The sequence below is a fragment of the Salvia splendens genome, chromosome 5 (genome assembly GCF_004379255.2).
Source record: "Salvia splendens isolate huo1 chromosome 5, SspV2, whole genome shotgun sequence".
NCBI lineage: Eukaryota > Viridiplantae > Streptophyta > Magnoliopsida > Lamiales > Lamiaceae > Salvia > Salvia splendens.
This window is the reverse complement of record NC_056036.1, coordinates 14947805-14959072: the sequence shown is the minus strand read 5'-3', so window position 1 is coordinate 14959072 and position 11268 is coordinate 14947805. Positions and strand designations below refer to the sequence as shown.

General features: G+C 36.9%; 1 protein-coding gene across 2 annotated transcripts; it reads left to right on the top strand.

Moving 5' to 3' along the window:
• Positions 1 to 4790: 4790 nt before the first annotated feature.
• Positions 4791 to 10934, top strand: LOC121805958 (protein arginine N-methyltransferase PRMT10-like). Of its 2 annotated transcripts, XR_006051560.1 has the most exons (8): positions 4791 to 5045; positions 5318 to 5510; positions 5625 to 5730; positions 7514 to 7703; positions 7950 to 8132; positions 8212 to 8295; positions 8782 to 9180; positions 9726 to 10934. XR_006051560.1 is itself a non-coding variant. In XM_042206012.1 (7 exons), the coding sequence occupies exons 1-7, from the start codon at positions 4872 to 4874 to the stop codon at positions 8956 to 8958; spliced, it is 1107 nt and encodes a 368-aa protein (XP_042061946.1). In that variant the 5' UTR covers positions 4791 to 4871; the 3' UTR covers positions 8959 to 9334. The 2 variants fall into 2 exon arrangements, 1 of the variants encoding a protein (XP_042061946.1); XM_042206012.1 differs by lacking the exon at positions 9726 to 10934 and having other exon boundaries at positions 8782 to 9334.
• The last annotated feature ends 334 nt before the right edge of the window (positions 10935 to 11268 follow it).

Sequence of the window (11268 nt, the reverse complement as noted above, 5' to 3'; positions counted from 1 at the left end):
CCGGCAACGGCGCCATTTGAAAGCGTATGAAAGTAACAGAGAGGCTCTTTCGTACGTATGCACAGAAATTGATCAATGCAAGCGCTCGGTCAAGACACCATGCTTCTTAAGTTCACTGGAGCACAGGGTCCAGGAACTCAAGAGAACATACAGTGCTTCAGTCGTTGGGCACTCTCAACTCCCCTTTCAAAAAATAATATAAATCCCTCAACCCGAATACTATGAATTAGTATAGGGAAGTGGGGTCGATCCCACAGAGATGGACTCGCAAAGTAGTGCTCAGAGGCTTTGGACAAACAAATGGCTGCTGCCACGCAAAAGGGTTGAGAATTTTAAACTAACTCTAGACCTAGGCAGGAAATGTAAATGCTAGACCTAGGACATATTAAACTTGTAAATTCAGACTTCAACAGCAAGAAACATAACCACTTCCTAGACAGTGTAAACAACTACCTAATCTAGCTAAACAGAAGATAACTGAAAGTGGGGACCATAATTCCAAAAGTGGCAAGTACGGAAAAAACTGCAGATAACAAACTCTGACGCTAGCTCGCAGTGAAATGTATCCTCTCAACCGAATTAAACTTGCAGATGAACAAAACAGAGCACAAAGCGAGATTCGAACAGAATATAGAAATTTGGTCGTCGGAAACTTGCCACAAAACGGAAACACATCAGATCTGCGTACACTAGACGGAATGAAAGAAAAACTCGTAAACTAAGCATGAAAATCAGATCGAAACTACTCAGATTCACGTCAGAATACTTGATCCACTCCGGATCCAAGACATCCGAACCCAACAACCAACAAATCCAGCAAATCCAACCAAAGTTCTTCCACAATCCAACTCCAACTTCCCAGATCTGACCATTAACCTATAATAACTCAGAAAACAGCTGCGAAACGCATCCAACTCAGACAATTTAAAACACCAAAATCTCAATAAACGAAGCAATCAAACTAGAAATCAACACAATCACCATAACGGAAAATCAAACTTGCATTTAAACCAGAAACTATTTGGTGAAAACAGAGAACCGAGCTTCGAACAACGAAGCTCGGCAGAGTAAGTAAAATACGGAAAGCGGAAAATAAATTGTTTCTTCGCTCCTAACAAGAGCGGTGTTACACCATATCGGAAGCTAAGATGAAACCCGAACGTGTGAACTGAGATCTCCTCAAACTAGTATCAAGTGTGTGTGTGGGAAAGTGAACTAGGCAACAAGCTGTGGTGAGGTCTCCACCGAGAAGATCCCTCCAGCTTGCATGCTTCTGCCTTTTATAGATGCGGACATAGCCCTTGAGTCTTCGTAGAAATCCCTATTCTACCCTTCAACTCTAGAGCTTCCTCCGTCGAGCAATTCTCTTCATAATCGTTCACTAAATCGCCAGTTCCTCGACCTTGTGATTTTTTGGTCTTCTTTCTTGGACCTGGCGAATTCCTTTACACACCTGGCTTAAAACGTGCGTTAGCCCCAGTAAAATCACGAATTAAATCCCTAGACCCATGCATGAAATTAGCCTTATCAAACATCCTCATAACTTTTAACAAAAAAATATTGTTATAATGACATACAAAATTATTTATATGAATAAATCCAATTAGGGCTTTGATACAATTTTAATAAAATTACATTTATTTTGATATACATCATGTTTTATGAAAAATAATTTAAATATAATAAGTTATGACATTACTACACTATTTACTAGCATTAAAAATACCTGCAAGTTTACAGGGTAGATCTAGTATAGCTAAAGGTCAGTACCGGGATATCGAACACAGGGAATAAGATTGCTACTGGCTATCATATACTAAGCGTCATATACTATTTAAAGATACAAATGTTTTTTTTTGGTTTGATTTTATTAAACTAGACTGAAAAATAAATAAACAAATAAAAAGAAAGTATATAAACAATGATACAAAGCATGCATAGGAATGTAGAATATTAGGATCCAAAACACAATCGACTTTCTTGAATTACGGTCTCTAGAGTTATTAAGTCGACCACTTAACTGGATTAAACCCTCTCCCGAGGTGAGAAATCCGTAGATTAGGTGTTGAAATCAAAGTCCCCTTTAAATCTCTAACATCTAACTCCTAAAAGATCATTAAGACCAATGACCTCACGTGAAACCTCAACTCTCCCGAGTTCTATTGAATTAAAGTGTGAATTATCCATTTTCCAAGTCAACTATTTCGTCTCCCGAGTACTCTAATCAACTCTATCATGTATTCAAGAGGTAGCTAATCAATCGAATATAGAAAGCGCAAGGATAAATCAAATAACTACAAGAGCTAACAAGCAAAATCAATCGAATATCTTCACCAAAAATTCCACAGTTGATGTTTAACTCACAGACAAGTAAAAACTACAAATAAAGTACGAGACATGAAAGAAATTAATAAAACCCAAGGTTGAATCTTCAATCTTCAGTCTTCTCTTGCCTGGATCTGCAGAACTCCGCTCCAATGGAATATGGATGAATTTAAGGGTGGAATATGGAATGGAAGAAGTGTAGAGAGGGAGAAGGATTGGAGGCTCTGAGATAGGAGAGATTATGAATTTGGTTCAGAGGTATTTATAGGCTGGAAAAAGGTTTATTTTTGATAAATTTCGTGCCCTACAAGAAATAGGAGAGATTTCGCTTCACAATATAATAATTTCTTTTCTTCGGTGAATTTCCGCATAAATTCCCGTCAGCTTTGACTGCACTGCGCAATGTTCGTAGAATTGTCATAACTTTCTCCACAGAACTCCGATTGAGACATGCAAGATATCCACGCGAAGCTCTTTCGAAGACAAAGAGAATGACATGTAGTAAGCACTGACTGGACTTCAAAATTGCTGGCAGAATGGGATCGAACAGAGGCTGCTGCACTTTGGCTTTTTTTACACCTTTTTTTCTATATTTTTCTATCATTTATCAACAAATACGTCAAAAAATACTAAATGTATAACATATGCAATTTAAGAACATAATTTGCATGATTGACATTTAAAATAAGTCAAATTTAGTCCTTAAAAACATGCAAAATTTATGTTTGTCAATTACTAATGGGACTTTCAACTCATGTTTGAAAATCTAGAAACATCTTAACATGTTTCATTTGTTGGTCATGTCAAGGGACATACCCATACAACACATGCACTAGTAACCCAACTTAGTCCTGGTACAAAAGATCCTTAATCTTTATGTTGGAGAAGTTGTTGCCCAAGCTCAACTAAAAGTCCAAAGACTGTTATAATACACGATCTAAATATTAATTGTCCAAGTACACGTTCACGTTCACGTCCACGTCCACGTCCTGGAGCCTAAACTCGCGGATAAATTCAATACTCATGTGAAAAACTTCATTCACTATATATTATCTCTCCCTCATTCAGAATCAATTTAAAATGAGTGAATATATCAAGATCATCTATACTTTATACCTTTGAATTTCACAAAATTAAATATTACACATCATTCTTACTAATTACTGTTCAATCAAAAACGATTTTAAATAACTAATGCTCTTTCTGAAAATATAAGTTTGCCTTATCAAATGTTGTACGTAGATGAATTCTTCAAATTTTCAAATAAAACTAACACACTCCAATCTAATCTCTGGACAATCAATCAATTTGTGGACAATATATATAATAAGACATGCATAGAGATTGTTTTTATATTTATAATTACTTACTAACTACTCCATATTAATTCACCAGCGCCATTTTTTGTTAATAACAAATTCGGCGACGCTATTTAGATTATTCCAATAATTTGCTAAGGTAAGAATTACAAATGTACTAGTATAATTTTGAAAAATCACAATCCGAATAACCTTAAAATGAACATACCACAATCAATATGATAAGTCCAAAAATAACCCAAGCTCCATAGAGTTGGTCCAAAATTAGTTAATTCTAACTATTTAGTTATCAAATTTCATTACTTTTTCAAACCTTTTAAGGTCAGTAAAATATTTTTTTAATATATGTGAAAATATTTTGTGTTTCGTTAATTGAAAATTATAATCATATTTAATTTTTTTTGTTTAATTTTACACTAATCATAAATATACATGTAAAATTAAAAGTTACTCCTGTATTATTATTTTTGAAAAAAATGTATTACATCCATTCTATAAGTTACACATTTTTCGAATTGAAATAACACTTCTTTCTTTATGTATTTATAATAAATATAAAATCATCAATAGAAATATATTAGTTGGAAATTTTATTAACTTTTCCCCCTGATTGGCCGATGCCGATGGATTAACCTAAAATCCAAATGTTTATGGCTAGTTGACAAATTTGTAATCCAAAAAATCATACTCCTACTTAAATGAGGCGTAATTGAATATCCCGATAAACCGAACAAGATGCCCCGATTGACATCCGTCACATCCAACCCAACCTATATCATTTTCTAATAAAATATTTATCTCTCTCATTTTTACATACTCCATCCGTTCCATAGAAATAAGTCATTTATGGTTGATACAGATTTTAATGCGTAATTGGTAAAGTAAGAAAAAAAGAAGAAACAATAATTGAATTGATGGTGGGGCTATAAATAATAAAGTAAAAAAGAACGAGAAAAGGGTTGCCATGGACTATTCACTATTTCACTTCTACATTCAAAATTAGATCTACGAAAACATTATTTTCACTTCTACATTCAAAATTGAAACAAGACCTAACCGGACCAGTCTGATATGTGAACCGATTCGGCCTGTTCATGATCCAACGGTCCAATAACTCGACCTATAAATACACACTGTTTTGACATGTGCCCTAACCCTAAACGCAAGAACCGATTTTTGTATTTTCACTTCTCCTTCGACTCCAATCCGCTACCGCGTAAATTGATAATGGGAAGCAGCGCCACCGCCGCCAACGGCGTCGTAGACAAGGGTGTTGATTTCGCCAACTATTTCTGCACCTATGGCTTCCTCTACCACCAGAAGGAGATGCTCTGCGACCGCGTTCGGATGGACGCCTACTACAACGCCGTTTTCCAGAACAAGCACCATTTCAAGGGAAAGGTATATAATTTTTCCCCTCTAAAGATGTTCAAATCTCTAGTTTTTTTTGCTATCATGTTGTTTGAATATTTTTCGTCGAAATTTTGCTTTATACAGCTGAATTGTTTTTGTTATTGTTTGCATGAGATGAGCTATATATGGCCAGTTTTTTAGAATGAAATTTGATAGAAATTCAAGCTAGGGTGTATAATCGGTGCAATTTCCGTGTTTCGATGATTATTCTGATGGAAATTTGAGAGGTTATGGACTGATTTTGTTTGCTCGCGGACTAGGTTGTTTTGGATGTAGGAACAGGAAGTGGAATTCTTGCTATATGGTCTGCACAAGCTGGTGCAAGGAAAGTCTATGCAGTAGAAGCCACAAAGATGTCCGAACATGCGCGGGAACTTGTCAAAGCAAACAAGCTCCAGGATGTGGTTGAAGTGATTGAGGGATCGATGGAGGACATTGCGCTGCCGGAAAAAGGTTTCATGCTTATTCAATATCACCATTATTTCACCTTTTTCTCTTATTTTTGATTTCTCTAATTCTTAATCTTGCATCTTTTTATGCTTCTAAGGAATTTCCTTCTGTGTGTAGTTGATGTAATTATTTCAGAATGGATGGGATACTTTCTTCTACGTGAATCAATGTTTGACTCGGTACTCTTTGCACGGGATCGCTGGTTGAATTCCGGTGGTGTCATGTTAGTACTATTTTTATGAGTAAATTTCTGCTCTTTTGCTTCTTGCCTCCTTTGAATTTTGTGCAATTTTTTATTTATTTATTTGGTTAGCAATTAGCATCTCTCTGTTGGTAAGCTTCAACAGTGATTCCCTTCCCCCAACTATGAAAACATGGAGTACTATATTGTTTTATATTTTCCTATAATCTGAGTCTCAATGATTGGAACTACTGTTTTGATATATTAAATCAGATATCTGCATGACGTTACATTCTGGAGATTAAAACAGTTCAGACTATGACTTGGATAACACCCAATTCGAACCCTCATATACTAATTTTAACAATTTGATTATCGAAGAGGATGTCTTGCTCCTCTAAACCAGCAAATTTGTAGTGAGACCACAGGTCCTGATGTAATGGAGATTGAGTACTTCGTACTCTGAATTTCTTGTGTTCTTGAATGATATTTCTAAATATTTGGTTCTTTGAATTGAACTATTGTACAATCTATTAAGATGACGAACATTCATCACCATTGTGATTGCATGTATAACTGCCGCCCTTGTCTAGCAATCTGTTTTCCAGTTGGAAATCTTAACTGAACTCACCAACACATCTAGTGGTTTCCTACTCGCTTTATTTATTGTAGAATGTAGAGATCAGGGTTACCTTTGCCGGGCTTCAACCGCTCAACTTCTCTCTTGATGGACTCGAGTGCAATTACTTATACTCCCTCCGTCCGTGAATAGGAGTCTCATTTCTATTCGGCACGGGTTTTAAGAAATGTTAAGAAAAATTGGTGGAAAAAAGTTAGTGGTATATGGACCCCACTTGTATATATTACTTTTAAATAAAATGCAAGTGAAACAGTGTTGTCAAAATGTTGTTCGGGTCGCCTGGGTCGAGACCATCACCACCCCAACATGGGTGGGTTGATCGAGATACAGGGTCGCCGCTGGGTCGGCTAGGTTGAGTGGGTCGCCCTAAACACATCCTATCTCTGATTTTTTCAAATCTCTCACATGTTTTCGGACTCTCTCAATCACAATTCTCTTTATATATGCATGCACCACATCAAACTTTTCAAACCTACTTTCTACATTTTATAATTCTGCCTCTTTACTCCTAAACAAATAAATAATTCAAAGATCTTTTGTTGCCACCCTTCATATATTCCTTTGTTTTGATATTTTCAGACAATGGTTTCAATTATTTATTGTGTTATGACTTATGAATTGTTTTGATATTTTGATTATTTCTATTTTCCACTTTATCTCTATTCACATGAATTGCATCTACATTTATATTATTTGATATATTATAAACATTAGAGCAATATATTTATTTTATTTAATATTAAAAGGAAAAAAATTAGCCTAGATTTGTGGGTCTCTCGACCCCTTCGACCCGCGACCCGAATTTTCACCTCATCGACCCGGTGCGCCCTGCGACTCTAACAACACTGGAGTGTAATAAGTTAGTGGAATGTGGGACTATTACCATTTATAGTATAAATGAACCGGGACTCCTATTCGCGGACAGACCGAAATGGAAAAATGGAACTCCTATTCGCTGACAGAGGGAGTGTTTGTTTGTAGGGATTTCAAAAAAGGGAACTTTGATTTCCAGTTATCATTTCCTAGTGCACTAAGCATTTTAATTAGTATCCCAGTGTTACTTACATGCGATTACCACACATCTTTGAGTTGATCATTCAACTGCTAGTATGTTAAGTTTGTAATTCAGCGACTTTAATGTTTGATGGTATTGCCAGTTATTGATTATCAAGTCCAATCTCACAGGTATCCCAGCCATGCCCGAATGTGGATTTCTCCTATCAGGTCAGGGTTGGGTGATCAGAAAATGAGAGATTATGATGGAGCAATGGAAGATTGGTCTGGTTTTGTTAAGGAGACAGAAGCTTGTTATGGCGTAGACATGAGTGCTTTGACAAAACCATTTGAGGAAGAACAAAAGAAATATTATTTGCAGGTTGGTGTCGTAAATAATTTAAATCTAATCTAATAGAATCTTCAAATCGCATATTCAATGTTCTCGCATGATATATTTTCACTACTTTCGCATGAAGTCTTTATTCTGAATATTCATTTTTTTTTTTATTCTGAATATTCATTTATTGAATCACATTTTATTCAGTTTATACCTGTTTAATATTTATGAATTTTTTTCTGCAAAGTCTCCTTATAGGACTAATGTTTACTGTTATTAAACTTTCAGACATCACTCTGGGACAACCTTCATCCAAACCAAAGTATCGCTACACCTGTGATCATCAAGGAGATTGACTGCTTGAAAGTTACTGTTGATGATATACGCGATGTTCGTGCAAGCATTTCCACATCCATCACAGAAGATGCAAGATTATGTGGCTTTGGTGGATGGTTTGATGTCCATTTTCGAGTGAGTTTTAATATTACTGATTTTATGCTCTGGTGTAGTACAACACCACTTAAATTTGCTGGTTCAATTGTTTACTTAGGGAAGCGATAAGAGTCCAGCTCAAAACGAGGTTGAGTTAACAACTGCCCCACATGAAGATCTTGGCACACATTGGGGCCAGCAGGTTGGTAGTAGCTATGTTCTTCATCTTGTCCAATAAAAGTGCCATGCATTTACTTAGTAGTATTCATCAGTAAGCTTTTAGGTTGTAAAAAGATCCTTCCGGGATTTGTATTGATGGTTTAGAGCTTTTCATTTCCCCGGTGACCCTAGGTGTAGGGAGAGTGGCATGTACAGAACCCAAAAATTCGTGTTATACTATGTTCAGGTCAAATTATAGTAAAGGACTTATATATCCTGATGGTTTTAATGATCAATTATACCACTGAAAATAAATGCTCCGTAGGGTTTTAAAGGTTGATTTTCTGCTCTGATTTAATGTAATAATCTCGTATGATACGTTCAAGATTCAACAAATACGCTGGAAAGTGATAGTCACATTACATTGTTTTCTGACATGTAGCTCAAGTGAATGTTATAATTCTCTATGAGTCCTTGGATATCGTCCAGTCATGTATGTGGTAATAACACTACTATTTCATTATTCCAGGTGTTCTTACTGCATCCTCATCGGAACGTTCAATCTGGTGATGAGTTGAATATTAATTTCTTAATGACTCGCTCCAAGGTGAATCACCGGTTGATGGAAGTTAATCTTAACTGTGAGATTAACCGGGCATCTGGAAAACCAGTGCCTCCAGTACAAAAGAAGTTCTACATCGAGTGAGCCAGCCATCTGCTCATACATCTCATCAGATGTTCTTGGGTTGAAATTTTGACGAGTTCCGTTTTCAGCATCATCTTCGGCTATATGATATGTTGGTGTTTGTTTGTAAGACTCTACTAGGAGATGCAATTAGAGTAAGTGGTATTGGACTCAAAAGGCTCAACGTACTGCACGTTCTCGGGTACGAGTGGGCTGACCCGGAACCCACTCAAGGGTAAAACGGTAAGGGTCTCATGTGAGGAATTAGTCGTATCTATCATCTCCCAAGAGGGGGGCAGTTTTGTCCTTTGCTTAAACGATTACCTTTTTATTTAAACAATTGCTATCCAACTAGTTTGGCAGTTTGATGAAAATGAATGATTTTATATTGTTATTATTCACTACATTTAAGATATATTTCAGCTCAAGGTTATGCACATAGATAAGAAATATACAAACACATGCTTAACATTAAAATAAAGATCAGTGTAAGTGCAATTTGATGTTGCCTTTGCGTCTTTTGTATATTTCTCATCAACTTATTCTTAATAGTGTTTCATATTTGCAATTCTTCTTTGAGAAAACGTTACACAGAGTTCAGTAGTAGTCTATTTATTTGATAGGATTTGGTCCTAAAAACGTAATCTGATTTCAAAATTTCATTGAATAGTAACACTAATAAACTTTACGAGTGAAAAACAGATGAATTATTTTGAGTTTATTTGCCTATAAATACATGAACTTTTAACATTTTCTAATTTTTTTTTGCGCGCCTCTTCTCTTGCAAGAAACTCATTGATTGCTATTCGCTTGGCTTCTACCGACCTATGTGAAGAACCTTTCCCGAGATCAACTCTTCAGTTTTTGCCGTTCCTGCCAACAACAGCCTAACAAATATAAGAAGCGCCGCCAGCATCTTGAAAGAGTGTCAGAATCTGAGCACCCTAGTTCTGTCAAGAATCTCGGAGTTCTTGCTCGAGGGCTCAGTGGAATCACTGGCGTTGTCCCATTGTGGTCGTAGCCAATATAGTGATTCTAAATCTCGGAGTTCTTGCTCGAGGGCTCAGTGGAATAATCATTGGCGTTGTCCCATTGTGGTCATAGCCAATACAGTGATTCTACAATGATCTTTCAACTATCTTAAGAGGCATGATATCTGGTTGGATTGGAGAGTTTCAAAACCTTTTCTACTGGATATGTCAAACAACCTGCTCTTGGGCAACTTCTAAACTGAGCTTACTAGACTTAGAAGGCTAGCAGTCAAGCTACACTCTGATCTAGTTGAGAAAAGCCTAGAGTTAACTGTGTTTGTCAAACCTGCATAAGTCTCTGGCTTGCAATACAATCAACTTTCAAGCCTGCCACCAGCCACCAGGCATCAGGTTTGTATACAGGTGCTATCCCCGTTGAGATTGGTAGGCTGAAGTTCGTCACAGCCCTCAACTCAGTTGCAACGACTTCTGTGGACCATCTGTGATTCGTTGTCTGATCTCACTAACTTATTAGAGAAATTGGACCTCTAAGACAACTTTCTGTCTGGTCGAAGTCCAGCATCATATGGAAGCCTGCATTTCTTCCAATGTTGCCTTAGCCTAGAACAATCTTGAAGGTCACCTGCCCTAATGAGCACAGTTCAGAACTCTCTTATTCGAGCTAACAAGGAAATCCAGAGCTATGTGGTCCGTTTCTACAGAGCGTGTGCTCTGATCATCCAAGCAATCTGCATTGGTGAAAGAAACAAGGAAGAAAATCATCACTGGACTATTTGTTATTTGTTCACTTATTCAGCCAATTTTGCCATTTTACTCATCTTGCATATTGCATCCCACCCAGCCTTGAAAATCTAATCTTAAGAAATTCAGCATGTGGTGTGATAAGGCTCATTTCATGCATCGGTTTTAACGTAAAACATATACTACTTGATCGGTTTATCGCGCAAACAAGTGTTAAAATGTGCAGAAATGCTACTTGTCCAAGGCAGCAAGGCCGAACTGATCAAGCACGTACAAAAGGCGAAAAAAGCCAAAAATCGGGGGAGTTGATCAAGGGGCGAGGTCAAGCAGTTAAAGTGGGGACCGCTGGTTTCTAGAAGAAAAACGTGAGGAAATGAGCTGGATGCGGCCCACCATTCTGTTACCCAGGACGACGTTCTAGAAGGGGACACGTGCCAGCTTGTGAAGACGCCAGGACGAACTGATTTGTTATCCAAAAGCGTCGTTATTCTAGAAGAAAGAGCACGTAGCAATCAATTGCAGAATAACCATTTCTGTCGGCGTAACTTAAGTTTCCTGCTGAGATTCTTTTCAGTTTACCGCTTTTTTTATTTTCGAA

Coding starts and splice junctions, on each gene's coding strand:
- LOC121805958 (XM_042206012.1), top strand. CDS start 4,872: ATGGGAAGCAGCGCCACCGCCGCCAACGGCGTCGTAGACAAGGGTGTT. Junction 5,511..5,624: donor CATTGCGCTGCCGGAAAAAG/GTTTCATGCTTA, acceptor TTCTGTGTGTAG/TTGATGTAATTATTTCAGAA. Junction 5,731..7,513: donor TTGAATTCCGGTGGTGTCAT/GTTAGTACTATT, acceptor CCAATCTCACAG/GTATCCCAGCCATGCCCGAA.